This window comes from Phyllostomus discolor, chromosome 14 (assembly GCF_004126475.2).
Source record: "Phyllostomus discolor isolate MPI-MPIP mPhyDis1 chromosome 14, mPhyDis1.pri.v3, whole genome shotgun sequence".
NCBI lineage: Eukaryota > Metazoa > Chordata > Mammalia > Chiroptera > Phyllostomidae > Phyllostomus > Phyllostomus discolor.
This window is the reverse complement of record NC_040916.2, coordinates 23,878,738-23,896,718: the sequence shown is the minus strand read 5'-3', so window position 1 is coordinate 23,896,718 and position 17,981 is coordinate 23,878,738. Positions and strand designations below refer to the sequence as shown.

At 46.2% G+C, this 17,981-nt stretch overlaps 1 protein-coding gene across 2 annotated transcripts in view; it reads right to left on the bottom strand.

Annotated features, from left to right (window-relative positions):
* The window catches only part of KIFAP3 (kinesin associated protein 3), a 111,232-nt gene that overhangs the window by 29,885 nt on the left and 63,366 nt on the right, over positions 1-17,981 (bottom strand). For both annotated transcript variants that reach the window (XM_028530883.2, XM_028530884.2), the window contains exons 16-18: positions 16,852-16,950; positions 13,968-14,053; positions 5,367-5,556 (exon numbers count right to left, since the gene is read on the bottom strand). In XM_028530883.2, the coding sequence (XP_028386684.1) occupies positions 5,367-5,556; positions 13,968-14,053; positions 16,852-16,950 (375 nt within the window). The remainder of the gene's footprint in view (positions 1-5,366; positions 5,557-13,967; positions 14,054-16,851; positions 16,951-17,981) is intronic.

Below are 17,981 nucleotides of genomic sequence, written 5' to 3'. Positions count from 1 at the left end.
TCTCCCTCTCTAAAGTCAATACAGAATAAAAGAAATAAATAAAAAGAATGTATTCTGGGGTGTTCAGTGACCTCTAGGCGCACACCGGCCAGGTCACACCCACAACGCTGATGACAGCTCTGGGGTGTGGCCAGTCAGCTGCCCTGTCACCGAACGGCCGTCCTGCACAGGCCGCATGCAGAGCAGCGCCTTCCCAGGTCCTGTGGAGGGTGCAGGGGCTATGACACACGAGCTCTGTTTTCAGGAGTCTTCGGTTAAGTGAAATAGAAACATTTCAGATGTAACTAAATAACACATTTCCTTAATAAAGGACATACAACCGGAATGGATGTATGAGGTCTGTCCAGAAGGTGTCCAGCCATGTAATATGAAAATAGAGACGTTTATTGAAGAAGATACACGATACACGGCACACAGGACAATGACGCCTCAGTCCCCTTCAAAGTAGGCACCTTGGGACCTCACACAGTTCTCCCAGTTGCCGTCAGCTGCCACACCATATTTTCCTGAATCTCACTGATGGGTCTGAAATCTCTTCTCTTTTAAACACAATTTTATTCTGGGGGAAAAGCCAGAAGTCACAGGGCACCAAATCTGGGCTATAGGGGGCTGAGCTACCTGGGTGATTTGATCTTTTGCCAAAAACCTCTGCAGGAGATGTGATGCCTAAGCAGGCGTGTTGTTATGATGAAGCTGCCAGTCACCAGCTGCCCATCGCTGCAGCCTTCTGAATATTCTGAATAGTTCCCACAGAATGGATGTTCAAGTTCAACGTCAAATTTGATGCGGATTTGTTGCTTTACTGGCTAAGTCATTTTGAATGCAACGGCCACACAGTACACATGCCCACTCAGTAGCATCTACCACCCCCACTGACCAGTACAGTGAAGTCTTCATTGTTCATGCACGTGCATCCCAGTCCACTCTCCCTGGCTGCCAGGTTACATCGATGTCTTGTGAACTATTCTCGTTGTATTAACAATGGCTGGACTTTTCCCCAGACAGACCTCGTATGCAACAAATGAGCACAGAAGACAGAAAAGCTGCAGCGGGACACCATGTCTACAGGGCTTAGGGAACCCTCCCTGGGGAGGGGGTGAGGGGGGGAGGGGGGGACGCAGCAGTGTAACTGACGGGTCCTGAAAGGCAGGTCAGCGTTCATGGCACGGCCTGTTTCAGGAGCAAGAATATTAAAAATTGAGTGAACAGAAAAAACAAGAGAGTTGGAAAGTGAGTAAGTGAGGTGACCTGTATTTCCATAAGACTCCTGTACTACTCATCTGGTACATGTATCCATAAAGACATTATTATTTAATTGTTGAGTTGTTAATGAATAACTTTAGTGTCTGTCTTACTACTTTATAAGTTTAAAATACTTAAGAGGTAGCTTAAAACTGTCTAATATTTAGACCAGTTTCTAGTTTTCCTAATTCCATAAGTAAAAGACCAGCTAAACAAAAAAAAAAGTTACAAAAAAATGAAATTGTGGAAAGTGCCAAGATATCATAGAGAACTGAGTAGCTAGAAAATTAACTTTATATGGCTCTACCACTTTGTGAAAGTGTGGCTAAAATTAACGAGTTTAAGACCACAAAAATCAATAAGGTCCTCTGTTAAATTAAAACCAAATAATTGAGGATCGGGGTTTAAGAAACCTAACCATTTTAGAAGAACAAAGCTAAATAAAGTGCCAAAATAAAAGGTAGACCACACTTTGAAAATGAATGCGAAGATATTTAGCATGCCAGCAGAAGAGAAGACTCGACACTCAGAAAAACTTCAGATGTAAATACAACTGAGTAAAAATACAGTTGAAGTGTATTTGTAAGCCTGTTACAGGAAACACGACCCGGCGAAGTGCGCCAGATCAGGCAGAAGTTAGATTCAAAGGAAGCCCCGTCAGGCTCCCAGCACCGTGGTCTCGCTCTGGAGTGCCCGCGTCTTCAAAGGGAAAGCGAGGGGCAGGGAACCAGGACACAGGGCGGGCTGCGAACCGGGGCCCCTCAGACGGATCAAACTAAGTGGTTCTGAGTGCACAGATCGGCCAGGAATTCCACACGCCCAGAAGACCGCTCGTTTAACAATGTAATAAGCCTGCTATTATGTGAATAAAAGAGAGAAGACGTACACTTCTGGACTTACTTTTTAACACCCCAGGCCACTGCAACTCCTTCTGCGCACCCCAGCTCCCACTTGACAGAATTTAGGCAACTCGAACACATGAGCACTCTTTCTTCGCTAGACCTTATTTATAATTCCATCAAGTTAAGTTCTGCCTAAATTACGCCTCCATTCGAGCCCCTCAACTGCTTCAGAACTACCCGTTTCTCAGTGTTCTGCACCCAAACGTACCTGTTTACAGACACACTAAAGAGGAATCACGCATTCTTGATCCCAAACCCCAGATACGTCCAGGAGGGCCCCCCTTAGGCCCCCGCTCCAACTGCGCTGCCCCCCAGAGGGCAGCGAGGCACCGAGAGCCTCCCATCCCAGCGATGCAACCAGGGGACAGACAGAAGGCAGACGATTCCACCGGGGCCTCTGATGCCGCAGGGCGCCGTACACACGGGGGTCAGTAAACCACAGGGGGCCTTTGCACCGTGGCTGCAGCCAGCACGCCCCTCTGAGGTGTGCCCAGCAGTGGCGGCCGACACGCGTCCGAGCCGGACGAGGGCGTGTCGGGTGAGGGTGAAGGGAAAGCACGTTCGCTGTCAGCACAGCTAACATATCGGCCTTCTGACTCCTGCGAGTCGGCTCAAAGACTCGCTCGCTCGCATTGTGAGTGAAAGTAAAAATTGCAAAACAATTATTCTTTAAATATCGTTCTGAGATAAATGTTATTTTTTTGAAGGCGAATGAAAACGTGCCACGGGGCTCCGTGGTGAGGCAGCTCGCGGCGGCGCCGTGGCCGTGCGAGCGAGGTGGGCGTCAGTGCCGAGGAAGATGAGAGAGAGGGAGGGGACCGAACAGGCAAACCGTCACTCACGTGGCCGTCTCTGATAAAACACTCCACAGAAACACGCACACCTAAGTGAAAACCATAGCTTTCTGAGACGGAAAAAAGCCATGTAAAGCTTCACATTACAGAAGTATATTTCCACGTCAGACGCTAAGAGCAAGATTCACCACGGCGGACGGAGAACAACGTCGGGCGAAGAAACACGTGGTTCAGGAACGTGCGGCCGCGGCACCGCCTGGCCGTGGGCTGTAATGTGCTTCTCGCCGAGGGTGACTGTGCTCACACAACGGCGTGGTTTTCAGGACAGGAAAGATTATCTGTGATTACAACGATCATAATTTTAGACTCGAAGGAAAAAATACTGTAACTAAAGGAAATGCTAGATTCCTATTCCCAATGACAACACTAAGATCCTTTAAAAAAATAAAATAAAAGCAGGAGAGAAACACACATGTTAACAACTACAGTTTGAAAACCTAGAAGGCGATCCCAGTGACCAGGAGGTAGCAGACGATACTGCACTTGGGTGAGAGATGAGATCCAGGGAGTTACGGGCCACTTGGCCTAACCTCTGGCTGAACCGCTCCTACACCTGCTTTCCTCGGAAGCTGCCTGGAGCTTCGTGGAGGCCTGCGACTCAGGGAAGAGGGCTGGAGCACGGGGGCCTGCAGTGCCGTGAGTTTCTCTGAGGCTCTGCAGACACAGCTGCACGCAGCGAAGGTGAGGAGGGTGTTCTCCAGGTTTCCGTGGCACGCACCAGGAGGTGCCACGGAGACTCATTCAGCAGAGGAACTATCCGTGGGCAGTAAACTAGGTAAAACTGACAAAACGGACGGCTTGATATGAGAACCGTATCTCCAAATGCACGGTGGTGTCATCTCCACTGTCATCTGTCCTCCATGTCATCAGGCTACCGGCACTAAAAAACACGGTGCGTCTATGCAGTGATGGTATTCCACTCTTCAAATGCTCACATTCATTTATTTTTCCAGCAGCATTGGCTGTTTTGCAATTTTGATATATAAAAATGTATTTAATTTAGATTTCTCACAAAAGTCTAAGTTGTACATTTTAATTATAAAATATCTTACAGAAAAATATTATTTTCACTTAAGAGGTTAATTTAAATAAATTCATTTTGGAAATGTGCTTTAACTTTTCAAAAATCTGTTCTAAAATTCTAATTGTATTAACAAAATTGAATACTGTGATGGTTAAGTTTGATTCGGTTTTGAAAACTGTAATTGATTCACACTGAAAAAGTGGCTATCAATCTTCAAAGCAAGAAACCCGATTCCAAGAAATTCTGATTTCTATGAACAAAAAGTTCATATCATATATATTTTACATCATTTTACTTCATGAATATCTGAGCATGTGAGGAACAGCTGCTCGCCATTACTGAACTGGGAAATTCTGGTTGGTTGAAATTAATGATCTACGCCATCTGGTTTGAAACACAAAGCAGTGTTTCATAACTACTGTAAAGTTCAGTTAGGAAGAAATCTATTTAATTCCTGAAATAAAGTATCAATTTTCCAGGATTCAAATATCAAACACAAAAAACAATGCAATGTGTATGGACAATTTGCACAACACACAATTATGAAAACACACGAAGCAGTACGTGGCAGGAAAAAGTGAACCACAATTTGGACATAATTACTTTCATGCTTTTTATTTCCAACCTGCTACAGATCTTAACTCAAAATCCTTTCCTTCCACTCCTGAACTAAATGACTTCCATGAAGTCATGTTAATACTGGCAACCGTAAAACACATTAAAAGCACAAATATGCAAAATCTTTGTGCCAAACTCATCCTGGGAAAATGGCAGTATGGCAGACTCAACAAGGTCATAATATATGTGGGATTTATGTGGAAACTAAATTTTACCTTGAAAACACTAGCAGCGTTTAGAAGGAAAAACTACTGCTGCATAGTGTTGGCATCATCCTAACCAAAGAGAGTCACCAACAGAGTTTACCACTTTGAAACCAGAGCAACACGATGGCCGTATTAGACTGTTCAGACGAAACGCATGGAAAACAAAACATAAATTAGTGGGTCACACATGGAAATGAATAAAGAAAAATAAACACTACATTTTTAAACAGAAATCTGGAATCCTGAAGATGTCATTTTAAGTTATATACTCTAGAATGTAATACACTAAGAGCGATTAATTTTCCTGGCCACCACCTTTTTTATGGAGATTCACTAAGACTCACTTGGAAAAAAATAACGGTGAGTTAACAGGTTTACTGGCGTGTGCCGACGTTACGTCTGAAACCATCAGCAGGAGACATTCACGCGCCACCAGTGCTAACAGGGCTTGGGAAGGAAGGAGCAGGCGGCAGAGCAAAACCCCTGTACCCAGCGCGCGGACCGCTGGTCGTCGGCTCACCTGAGTTGTAGAAAAGGTCGGGTCTCTCGAGGATGTCCCCTTCGTGGATGTACGGCTCGATTCGGTCATCCCCGTACACGTACTGCTCACTCTCGTCCAGCTGGCGGCTCTCCACCATCTCCAGCCACTGGGAGTTATGCCAGCGGAACTTCTCGCTCTGAATCTTCTTAGCCCACTCTTCATCGTACTCCTGTTGAAAACAACGCGTCGATAATGACTAGGTAAGCCCAGGAAGGAACGCCTCGGCACTCGGATAACCGCACTTTTATCTCGTGAGAATCTGGGGGGCCATCGTTCGGGTCAGAGGAAGCATTAAAGTTACCTGTTCAGAATGACTTTACACAATAATCGATGAAAATCAATTAAATACATATATTAGAGACATCCCTATTTGGATTACCAATTGCTGAAGGCAATGGCAAAGACTGGAAAACTTTAGATCTCACAAGTTCTTTATGGCTAGAGTTGAGGTGAGCAATCAGACTTCACCTTCCACAGGGTTTTGTGGCCGTAGTTATTCGCGGCGCTGACGGCAGGCCGCTAAGCGTAAGATGACACCTTTTGCTCTGTTTGCTCAGATAACACTTCTCAGTAGGGGGAAAAGAAATGTGCTTCTGGTCTAGCAAGTGTATCACACATCGTATAGTCAGTCACGTTCTCGCTGACCTGGCCACACATGGGAAGGTGCTGGGGGGAAAGGGAGTGAAAAAATAATAGCACAGAGATGTTGTTACAAAAAGTTTCACTGGCTACAGATTTTGGCGGATCACTTTGGGTTTCCAAAATTAAATAAAATGCTAAGTGGCGCTAATTGTGCACTATGGGCAAAGTGATTAGCTTCAAAACAACTTAGTCTAAGTGCTGAGGGTTAACTGTGAACCTCTTTAAAGTGTTTGACTTCAGAAGCACAGCACACTTTTGGTTCCATACGCGCACGCCGCGCATGCTCCAGGTCAGCTGCAAAAACGTATCGCTGTCATGTCAGAGGTGGCCAGGTAATTTAAGAATGATCACACACATTTATAAGAGAACAAGAAGAGGAACTTATTGTATCGATGATGATAAAGAATTTAATGCATAAACAAAAAGAAAAGTGATATTTTAGACAAGAAATTCTTCATACTACCTGGCTTTTTTTCCTAAAAGATTAGTTATAAGTCACCAAACTCCCAGAATATGCCTTATAATACCAAAAATCCTATTAAATGTACACTAACTACTAGAACTAATTTAAGTGGTATTGTTTCTTTTATGAATGCTAGCTTAATTCACTTGGCAAGAGGTATAAAACTATTCATTTTGATAGAAAAATTTTAAATATTATCTGAATGAAGAAGTATTCAAGGAAGATGGAGAAAAACATACGGTTTGATTGTTTTATTACAATTTAAGTTAAAGCATATTATTTCCTAGTGTAAGAACAAGAGTTAAAACCCAATCGCGTGCCCAAAGCACATAAAATATAGGGTTTGCCTCTTTACTAATAACTGTGAAATGTCTCAGAGGTAGGCATAATTGAAAAAGTAAATCCTTAAACCACACAGCCATAAAATGTACTTAGCCTGGTAAGTAATGCTCTGCACAAAGAAAACACTTAGGCTTATTCCAGGAGCTATCACCTTACACCCTTCTCCCAAGATTTTCCTATTCTACTTTAGCTACTTTAGCGTTTCTCTCCCTCTTCCTCCTTCCCTTCTCCTCTCCGAAAATAAATAAATTTAAAAATGGATTTAATAAATGTAGAAATGTGTAACAAGGATGCTGTTTTCTTCACAAATAGCTTTTCTAATTAAGCCTCCTTATCACCTTTGAACTTACAGCCATGTTCTTGTTAATGACCCTAAACGTGCATGCCTGCATTTTTAAAACAACGCTGCCCACACGCCATTTGAGAGATCCAAACACAGGAAGCGACTGTAGCCACGAGCACCCGTAGCTGACTCTGGACACCAAAGCCTGACCTGGTGTCTTGGGCACAGACCTGGGGCCAAGTGTGCTAAGGCCAGCGTCCTGCCAACCTGGGGTCCTTTCCAGTTTCGTCTTCTCTTTCTCATCAGTTTAGGACTGAATGAACCCACAGAACCAAGGCAGATGCACTTTTGGGCCCTACAGTTAACAGTGTAGGGCCGAAAAGCTATAGTAGCAATGCTATAGACTGTACTGTCATTGTCCTTATTACAAATAATTTTATTCCAATTTTAAATATTTCTGTACTATAAAACTGCAGGCGGGGTTCTCTGTGACCAGTGATGGTTCACTTGTGCGTTACTGTTTACAGGGAAGTACAGTGCAAACATGACGGCTGTCTCCAGCTTTTCAGAAGAAAATGAAACAAACAAAAAACCCAGCTCCCCCTCCGGAAACATGACACAGGATGCGTCGTTCTACACCGAGCTGTATAGTTGTGCAGGGGTGTCCAACCTGCGGCCTGTGGGCTGCATGCAGCCCATGAGGGCTGTGAATGTGGCCCAGCACAAAATCGTAAATTTACTTAGAACATTATGAGATTTTGTGATTACGTGTCACGATGTATTTAACATGTGGCCCAAGACAACTCTCCTTTCAGTGTGGCCCAGGGACACTGAAAGGTGGGACACCCCTGATGACAGTACAGAAAATTACATTTTGCGAAACATCCAACAGGGATGAGATCCACACTGCAGCGAATCCGCCACCACGACAAGTGGGGCTCTCCCGAGGGCTGGCCCTGAGATTTGACAGGTACGTGTGGCTTTCGTCACAGACCACAGCGGACAGCACACTGATCCAGCACTGTCAAGGCCTGCGAGTCTCCAGCGGTAAGAACACGACTTCTCAAAAATACCTGGAGCTTTATGTTGTAAAACCACTGAACGTTGGAAACCATAGAAAAAATACCCATAGAGAGAACCACAATAAAAAAGAACATGTTTTCAATGACTTCGATTCCAGTGTTAATAGATAACTTTGGGAAATATTTAAAAATATGTATGTTCTACATTTAGAGGACAAATATCAAACATTATTAAGATATCATACTTGTGCCAGAAAGGCTTGCTCTAATTTGTGATAATACGGCCTCAGGTATTTGAGTGTTTAGCAAACACGGCATCCTGGAATGAAGCACGTTTTTTATGAGGAACATAAAATATATTTAAATCATTCCTTTCTCCTTTCCCTTAGTGGTAAACACTGGTTAGAGTTTGGATCTTTGTTTCTGAAACACTGATTTTTGTGTTCCAGATTTCTTGAAAATCGAGTATTTTAGCTGACGGCCAGTGGATGCCCGCTCCGCCGCTGTGGCTCCGAGCCCAGGGCTGTGGGCCCCAGGGCTCCAGGCTTCGGGAAAGGCCCCGGAGCAGACCTCGGGCACTGACAGCAAAGGTGAAGAAGTGTCTGCCACCGACCATTGTCGCTTTTAGAAAAGAAAGGTCACGTTAACACTAAAAATGTAAGCAAGACAATCTGAAAATAGGTAAAATAGATACATACTTTCCCCAGACAAAACATGTTAAGAACCTTACATTTGCAATTCCTCCCCAGCCCTGGTCTCTCTGCGTGCCTGCGTGTCCGTCTGGCTCTTTCTCTCTCTCGCGCACACACACAAACACACACACGTTTTGTTTATTTCTCTTCCACTCCAGCGAAACGCAGGACACGGAGACTTCGCCCTACTCCCACGGCCAGCACTCTGGACTCCGGGGCCTCAGCGACCTTCTTTGTTTCCTGTCAATGAGCAGAGTTTAACAGCCCTGGCGACACCACAGCCTCCTTCCGTCTCTGAGTCTGAATCTAGGGACGTGATAATACGGCGCGGCATAATGCAAAGAACATTGGGTTAGGAGCTAGGAGACCTGGGCTCTCGCTCTAGCTCTGATATGAAGAGAAGTATGCAACCTTTCAAAGGTATGTTGCTATCTTTTGTCTCTGGTTCTTCATTTCTAAAATGAAACAAATCTAAGATTGACCCAAGTGCTAACATTCTATAAATAAAAGTCTATGATTAACACCATTAGTTCATAAAGCTGTTGAAATGATTATCTCCCCACACTGAGGAATGCTGGCAGTATACATTTATTTTAAAAAGCTAAATAGCAACTCTGAATGAATATCCAGTGTCAAAAATTTAATAAATCCAGCACACATCAATTAAGTCTACTCCCTCCACCCTCTGTGCCCCAACTCCCTGCTCGCCCCCCCCCACCCCCCTGCTCATCAGCAGGAAGGAACTGTGGACACTGAGGGACGGGGCAGCCCGGCCACAGCATGAACACCCATCGAACTGGTGTGCAAGCTCTCCGGGAACACAGTTGTTCTTTCCTCACTTTTGAGATGCCCGTTTTCACAAGGAGGGCGCCCTGACAGCCTTGGAGCCTTGAGTTTGTCTTGTGCTGAAAGGTGTCTCTCCTCTCCTGGTCTCTCCTCTCCTCAGATCCTGATAGCATCATCCTAAGCACTCGGTTTCCACAGACTCTAAAGTGTCCTGAAAAACTTACGGCTTGCTTTTATGTGGGGTGTGCCATCCTTTTTGAAGTCCCCGTCACTCCGTTCACCACTCAACCCTGAGACAGCTCGAGGCCTCGGCCGGCCCGTTATCAGAGCCTGCTCCCTCTCAGGGAAGCCCTTTGTCAGGGCTTCCGCCACACCTTGTAGGTGATTAACACGGCACAGGATGACACAGCGCTACACGGCTCTGCTCTGTGTCCTAAAGCTACTGATGGAAAGCAGACTTCCCTCTCTCCTTTAATGTGGCAGCCCCTAAGTGAGGATGTAACATGGTTTATTTAACACAATTCTTCATCCTAAATTAAAGCAGACCTAGAGTGAGTTGTTCATTAAGGTTAAGTTAGCAGCTGCTAAAAAGATGCCTTTTACATCTCAGAAATTACTTCTCCCCACGACAGGCACACAGTACGCACACTGAGATGCACGTAATCAAATCGGCTGCAACCGAGACGCTGGCTTGTAGGCACATCCCCCTATTCTGCAACAGCGCTCTTCCGAGTGTCGCCCTCCAGGCTCGACCAGGACATTTTCTAACCAGACCTCACAGAATTATCTCTCCATCTCTGTGTAAAGCGCCGAGGGGCTCATCTGTGCAATATCACTTAAATTATCATGTCCAGTCAGGCCGCAAAGTAAAAGATATAACTGGTTAAGCAAGAAATCATGACCTTTATCTTTCTTTCATACCATGCTTGAGTTCTTTTAAATACAAGTGTTGCCAACTGGAAAAAAAAACCAATGTAGATGCATAGGACAGTCAGGCATACACTCACATCAATACACACACACACACACACACACACGCAATATACAGTAGGTCCTCACTGAGCGTCATCAGTATGTTCTGTGACTGTAAGCACAAGGACACACTAAACCAACTGTACTGTGGGCTAGCTAATGTAAGCAACAGCTAAGCTCCTAGGGCATCCCTCAGTGTTAAAGAGAAATGCTTTGAACAAAATGACATGATCTGAGGATCTGGGCTGTGGGTGAGTATGTGTGTGCCCACGCATGTGTGTGAGTAAGTTCTAAAAAGCTGCAAAAATATCCCAAATGTCTGCCTTTCAGGTCTATGCAGTGTAAAATGAACCCCAAAAGAGGGCTAGGCGAGCTTATCTCACTAAGCCCAACGTGACTGCACGGAACTAAGACACAAAACTCAAACGTACAAATCTGAGACGTAAAAATTCACCAAGATTATAAAACAAGAGAGGACCAACTCCACCTGTTCGAGAAAGAGCATCTTAGAAGTTCTGTCAACAACTCAGAAACCTCTGCTCTGCGCCCACGCCCAACCTGCACATCAGCTGGGAGTGGCCACTGTCTCCCCACTTTACCCAGTTCTACCCACTCCCTGCTGTGGAAAGCCTGTCCTGAAATAACCTCACCTTTAATGCTAACCCTAATCCCAACCCCTGTGAAGTTTCTCCCATAACTTCCCCTTTAAGGATGCATGAGCCCTTTTTAGAGTGCGCCTCCTTGCCGGCAGGATCATTAATAAGCTCAGCGTTTTTGTCTGACACAGGCTTCCCCGATAACTCCGTGGGGATTGTAACAACTGGTGTCCCAGAGGCTACATGTAACCCTACGCTGGTTTCTCATTTCATCGCACCAGTCTTACCGAATATGAGTTTGTTTACTCTGGAATGAAGATACCAACTTGTTTTCCAGGCTTGAAACACTGGAGCTGCTGTTAGTTCCAGATGGCCGAGGGGCACGTGGTCTGCCCACGGCCCCGGACTCCTGAGAGAGGCGGGGCCACCATCGGAAACGTCCGTGACGCGGCCTGCATGAGCACCGGACCACGTGGGCCCATGGCTGGCCAGACGGAGAACAGGCAGCCGTCTTCCCCGGGGAACTTGGCACCGTCCTGTCTGGGGAAGCACCCCGCAGCTGCGTGTGCCGGCAGTCCGGGACAGGCATGGCCAAGGCCATGGGGTGGGGCCGCTCCCGGCAGGCCAGCTCCCGTCCAGATGACGGGACCCTGGGGTTCTCTAGCATCTAGACTGGGAACTTGTGCATTCTAGGGACTCTGGGTTGTGGAGTTTGGTATTCTCAGTGTCTATCTTAGGGTCTGCAACACAGTACATGTGCTTCATAAACACGTATTAAATGTCTGAAAACCCAGTCGTGTGGGGGGGATTTGCTTGGCAATTGGGGAAGAATTTATGTGGTTTTCAACTACTTCACACAGAGATGAGAAGCACTGAGGGGTAACAATCTATCTGGTCTCTTAGGAGCTCTCTCCGTATAGAGGGTCTGTCCCTCCCTTCCCATTTCCTGAGGCTCAGAAGAGAAAGGCAGCGGTCAGTGGCCACGGCCTCCCCTGGGAAGACCAAGAAGCTACTAGGCTCCTCCCTCCCTGCCTCCCTGCTCCTCCCTGAACCTACCCTGCTCTCTGCCTCCCGAAATACATGGAAGGCCCAGTCAGACAGGCCACAACTTGCTGATGAGGCCACCGAGACCGCATCACCAGACATGCCATGCTGCCCTCCTGCATGGGACAGAGTCACGACCACTACACGTCTGTTCCAGCTCCCCAGTGCAGGCCCGGGCCCAAATGCACCACACAGGTCACCACTAATGCGACGTTTCCACGGTTCTGGGGACACTGCAGAGGGCATGCTCCCTCAACGCTTGCAAGGCGTCTCATCTTTCTTAGCATCATTCCATGCTGTCTGTCTTGCGTGAAAAAGAAGTTTCTTTTCTTAAAGATAAGTTGCATTGAGCTACAAATATTCCCATTCTCTTTTTTGGCATTTTTATAAGACGCTGTCACACCGAGATACTAGGAAACCACGACCTAGAGGTGAAGAGAGTCTTGCGAGAGTGCCCACTTCTGTTCCTGGTGGGCTTCTCACACGCGGTTTTAGCAAGGGGGTTGCGTGGCCATGACCAATGCACCTGGACAGTGTCACTCAGAAATCACAGCTAAAATGGCAGGGCACTCATTTAGTTTTAAACCAGTGATGATATGATCAGTCAACTCCAAAGAGCAGATGGTATCGAATAAGACGAATTTCTGAAATAAAATGTAGAAAACTTACATAAAAAAGTACCTGATGGCTATGGGTTTCATCTCATACTAAGATGGCTAGTGTAAATGTCAGCCCAGAGGATGTGCAATGAAGTTGTTCACTGGTTCGTTAGAATGTTACTCTGATCCTTTTAAAACACTTAAACAGTTAAACTTTGAAAACTGCTGGACAGGCTATAGGCAAGGCCCTTTTTACAGGGTGGGCGGAAGCGAAGAGTGAAAACCCAGTTCGGGGAGGAGGAGGGTGAGCAGCTGCGTGCAGCAGTGCCTGCCCCGCGAGGGACAGCAGCGGAGTGACCTGGTCCCCGCGCCGGGCCCAGCGCCCCAGCGCGGGCAGAGGACTGTGGTGGGCTGCCCGGTGTCTGAGGAAGGTCTGTGCAGGGGGCAGGTTTCTGCCCGGGGCCCACGCTATCCCTCTGATCGCATGCACGCCTCCAGTGAGCGACACGTCCTTTAGACCACTTCCAAAGTCGTGCGCAACATCAACATTTCTGTGTGTTTCGCCATTCCAAAGCAACTCACAAAGTAAGTCTACGTATGGGATGGGGCAGACGCAGGTTTACGGTTGTGAGTATGCAAAACACAGTTTGCTCTTGCGTCATTATTTATTAAATACGGTATTCTGTATTTGTATTACCACCGCAAACCTATGCTTTTCCCACCCTGCATAGAACAAAAATTATCGGAGTATTGAAAAAAGTTGATATGATATCCGATTTATTAGAAAATATCAATGGCCAAACTGCAAGGCTGGCTGTGTTGAGTTTCGGCAGAAACCGTCCCCACACCGCCGGCCCCACGCGGTAACCTGTCTGAGAGACGAGTGCCTGTGAGACGGCAAGCGGCACAGACTAAGGCTCTCGCTGTGCACAAAGCCTGCATGTGAGAGGCTTACACTTAAGAGCCAACAGTCCTAGCGCTGTTTATGAAATGAATATTGTACCGCTGCTATTTTCTGAGCTTGGCCGAAAGACAAGTCTGCGTGTCCACGGAGTGCAGTGTTCTAAAGAGACCTGCGATGCCCTCTTCCTCCCGAAGCGAGGACGACGGTCGCCTGTGCGGGAAGACGCGCTACTCACCGCTATGATGTCCAGCGTGTTGTCGCAGACCTTTCGGATCTCATTGTTCTTGTCGTGCATCAGGTCGATGAGGTACGCGGGGGCCTCTGGACAACAGCGGTTAAGGACATGGACAGCATCTGAGGTCGTGGCCGTCCCACCCTCCTAGTGCGGCCCACATTCCTCTAAATCCACACGATAACTTGAAATTTAACTCCAAGTTTTAGAATCAAATCGTTAATACAACATGACCAGAAACATTTAATGTTTCATTTGTTTCGAGAACAAGGATGAGGAAGAAAAAATACCAGATGAAAATGGGTAAGAAAAACAGCCAGTAAATTTTAGAAAGCACAAGGCCGTTATTTTTGAAAACATGGAAAACTGTGAAAGTAACTCGAGAGGGAAGGAGCGGTACAGCCCTGTAGCCATGGAGGCCTTCTTGGTGTGCCTGGCCCTGCTGGAAGTTCAGGACAGCTAATCCCACACAGGATTAACAGACAAGAACCACAGTCAAATCCCCTATGTAATTACCAGAAGAAGGGGAAAACCTAAGACATTTTCACATAAAAGGCAAAACCTGCAATCTAATATTTCAAAAAGAGATAAAAGAATTCAAGAAAACAACAGTATATGAAAGGACATACAAGTCAGAATTAGAAAACTTTGAAACAGAATGATTCAGTACATAAAATGATTCAATAAAAATAAAAGTAAAAAAAATTTAAGATATATAAAAACTAAATTTATAATAAGAGTAAATGAATATAAGATGAAACTTTAATAAAAACAGATGGTAAAAAGGAAGAAAACTTTTTAAATTAAAGAATAAATGAAAAGAGATAAAAAGTTAGAAACAGCTATTAAAGACAGGCAAAGAAAATCCAATATAACATAAATCTCAAAGAAGACAACCAAAGCAATAGAACAGGACAAATACTAAAAGCTGTAATTCAAGAAAACTTTCCTGAAATTAAAACAAAAAGGAGACAAAACTACCTACTGAAAGAGCACCTTTGCACACTGGAAGAAAATCAGGCAAAGATGTCAAATTCTAATGAAACGACTTGGCTTTAAAGAAACAGAAACATCCTCTGGTCTTCCTGGCAGAAAGACCGACTCACTTATAAGGGAAAGGAAAGTAAGCTGTCATCAGACTTTACGACAGATGCCGATAATCAGTAGACTACAGATTTCTCACTGCCATCAATTCAGGCCAGAGGACAGTGGAACAGTACCTTCCAGTTGCCGAGGAAAATAACGGGCAAGCTGGAATTCCGTAGTCTGTGCACTTGCTGCTGGAGAGGGCAAACTGGCCCTGGCTCCCGCTGGGAAGGAGGCGGGCACAGGATCAGAAGGCTTAGCTCAAACACGGCTCATAAACGTAGCTCTGCCGGGGGCGGGCGGGGGGGGGGCGACTGGCGGGTAAAATAAAACAAGAGCAACACGTCTGAGGCGGACAGGGCGCCTGAGGTGCCTGCGGAGGCGGTAAGCTGTGAGCAGGTGGGCCGCCCCTGGGGAACGATGAGACCCGTGGGGTGCTAGGAGGGAACTGCTTGCAGGAGGGTTAGAGGCGGGGCTTTGGAAGTGAGGTTAGGGCCAGGTTGTGAAGACCTCTGTATGCTAAGCCAAAGAACTTGGATTTTTCACAATGAAGGCTTCTACACAGTGGGTTTCTAAAGCAGATTTGGCAGGGCGGGGGCGGGGGGGGGGGGGGTGGGCAGATACACACACAAGCAGACCACCACAATTTAATCAAAACAAGACAAAACAATGCAGCTCAGACACCACTTCCTCTGCACCCTCTCACGACATCCCCAGACGTAGCCAGATATCCTCCCGTGTGTGCTCTGCATGTACCTTTTACAATGCTGATTACCCCCGATTACACTTCTGTGTTTCCAGTTTACTTGCCTAGCTCTCCAACAAACTATAAACTAACACCTCGAGTGCATCCAACACTTAACGCGATGTCAGATGCTCAGCACTGAAGAATAGCTGGTAGAATAAGTGATTAATGGTGTGGTAAAAGAGACGGCAGGCAAAAATCTGCAGCCCCAGGACTGGTGGATGACACTGTCATGATCCACTGTGACTACAGAAGGGAGACTGTCTCTCAGGTGCGGGTGCTGGAAATACTGAGAGCCCTTTAACATGCAATAACGACAAACCACCACTCACTGAGTATCTCTCTGTGCTGGGAACTATTAGAACACTTCATCCATTGGTGCTTATAACAGTCCTATTGGGGGGAGGTCTTCTTCCTATATAATGTTCTAATGGCCAAATACTATGGCCATTTCACAGATGCAAGACTGTATGCTCAGGCAGGTTGGGTAGCTTATCCAAGGTCCTGCCGCTAGGAAGTAGTAAAGGTAACTAAAAGTTACCTTTAGGGTTCTGTGATCAAAGTGCTTCTTAGGCCACATCATACTGTGCCCCTCCAGGTAGGTGCAGGTGACATTCAGGCGGCAGCTAGCCTGGCCCTCAAGAAAGAGGTTTGGAAAATATTGAATACTTTGCCTATAGTTGGCAGCTGAAGTCAAGAAAACACAGGTGTGTTTCCCAGGTAGAGTGAAAAAGGTAAGATTCAGAGAGAACTAGGGATAGTCCTGGGAACCTCTGGTAGAGCATTTACTGTTGACAGAGAAGAAAGGGCCGATGTGTTCGTTCGGTTTCCTGGGGGTCACAGCCGGACAAGTTGGTAAAATCGCCCCCAGTCTACCCTACCCGCACACTGATTTGGGGGTAACAGCTTCCATGAAACATAGCTTGCCCTCTAAATGCATTTCAAAGCTTGAAATTTTCTACATCACCCAAATGTTTGCAGAAAAACAGCCAAAGACCCGCCTTTTCCGACCGAGTGTGCGAGTGCCACCAGGCGCCGCGGACACGGCGAGGATACGCGTCTCCTGAATGATGACGTCTCTCGTGGCCTGGTGGAAGACCATCTGGTAGAAGACGTAAGTTATCTGGCAGACAAATTCGTCATCTTCTTGTTGAGCTGGAAGGAAACGGAAAGCTTTTCATAAGAAGAATACTATGCTTATCTACGAAATTTTAAAAACGCTGACAAAAAATCCAAAAATGGCCAGGAGACAGATAAAAGACAATTAGTCTAAATTCTTTATAATACACAGGTGTGGATGTCACTTATGTCTTAGGTGTTTTCCTAAATCACATGACGACAACAGTGAGGAAATTCTTAATATAGTTTTAGAAGTTTTAGTAAATTTGGTTGCGGTTAAACTAAGTAGGTTAAGTTATTTTGGAGCACAAAGATAAAACCATTTTGAAGAAGAAAACTTCCACCCTTATCTGAGCTCAGACCAGACGATGTGAGATTACTCGCGTCCAAAGCCCAGGCCGCTGGACGGAGGGGCGAGATCGGCCAGAGGGGACAGTGACAGCGAAACTGATCAAACCAACTCCACGTCCCAGACGTGAGACGGCAACTCTTATTTCCACTTCTTTTGTTTTCCTTGTTCGCAATGAGAATTCTCTAAACAACTCTACTTTGCGGAGCACATCGGTTCTGTCTTCCTCACCAGGAACCAAAGCAGCGGAGAACCGTCACCTGGGACCCCCAGCCTGCACACGCGCCTGCTGCTGCCCCAGCCACCCGGCCCCTGGCGCTCGGTCAGCGGCGGCCTGAGCAGACCACTGTCGGGTCCTGGAGAGTCCGGTCCTGCCAGGACAGCATCCGACGCAGATGCATTCGGTGTGCAATGTGGGGAGCGGTGAGCCCAGGAAGAGCGTTACGAGGGGAGGGGAAGGCTCTGCTCAGGCCTCCACTGCCCATGACTGGAACCACAAGCCACTGCGGCTAATTAGATGAACATTTAATTAAATGAAAATTCAGGTTCTCAGTCTCGACAGCTACAGGTGATGGACAGATGGAGGACATTCTCTTCATTTCGGAGAGTTTTGAGGACAACACTAAGTCTGGACCTAGGAGAGAGTGTGACGCTTAGAATTAACTTCCAAATAAACTTTCCTGATTAGACATCAAGATATTAAAAAAAGGGTATGCGA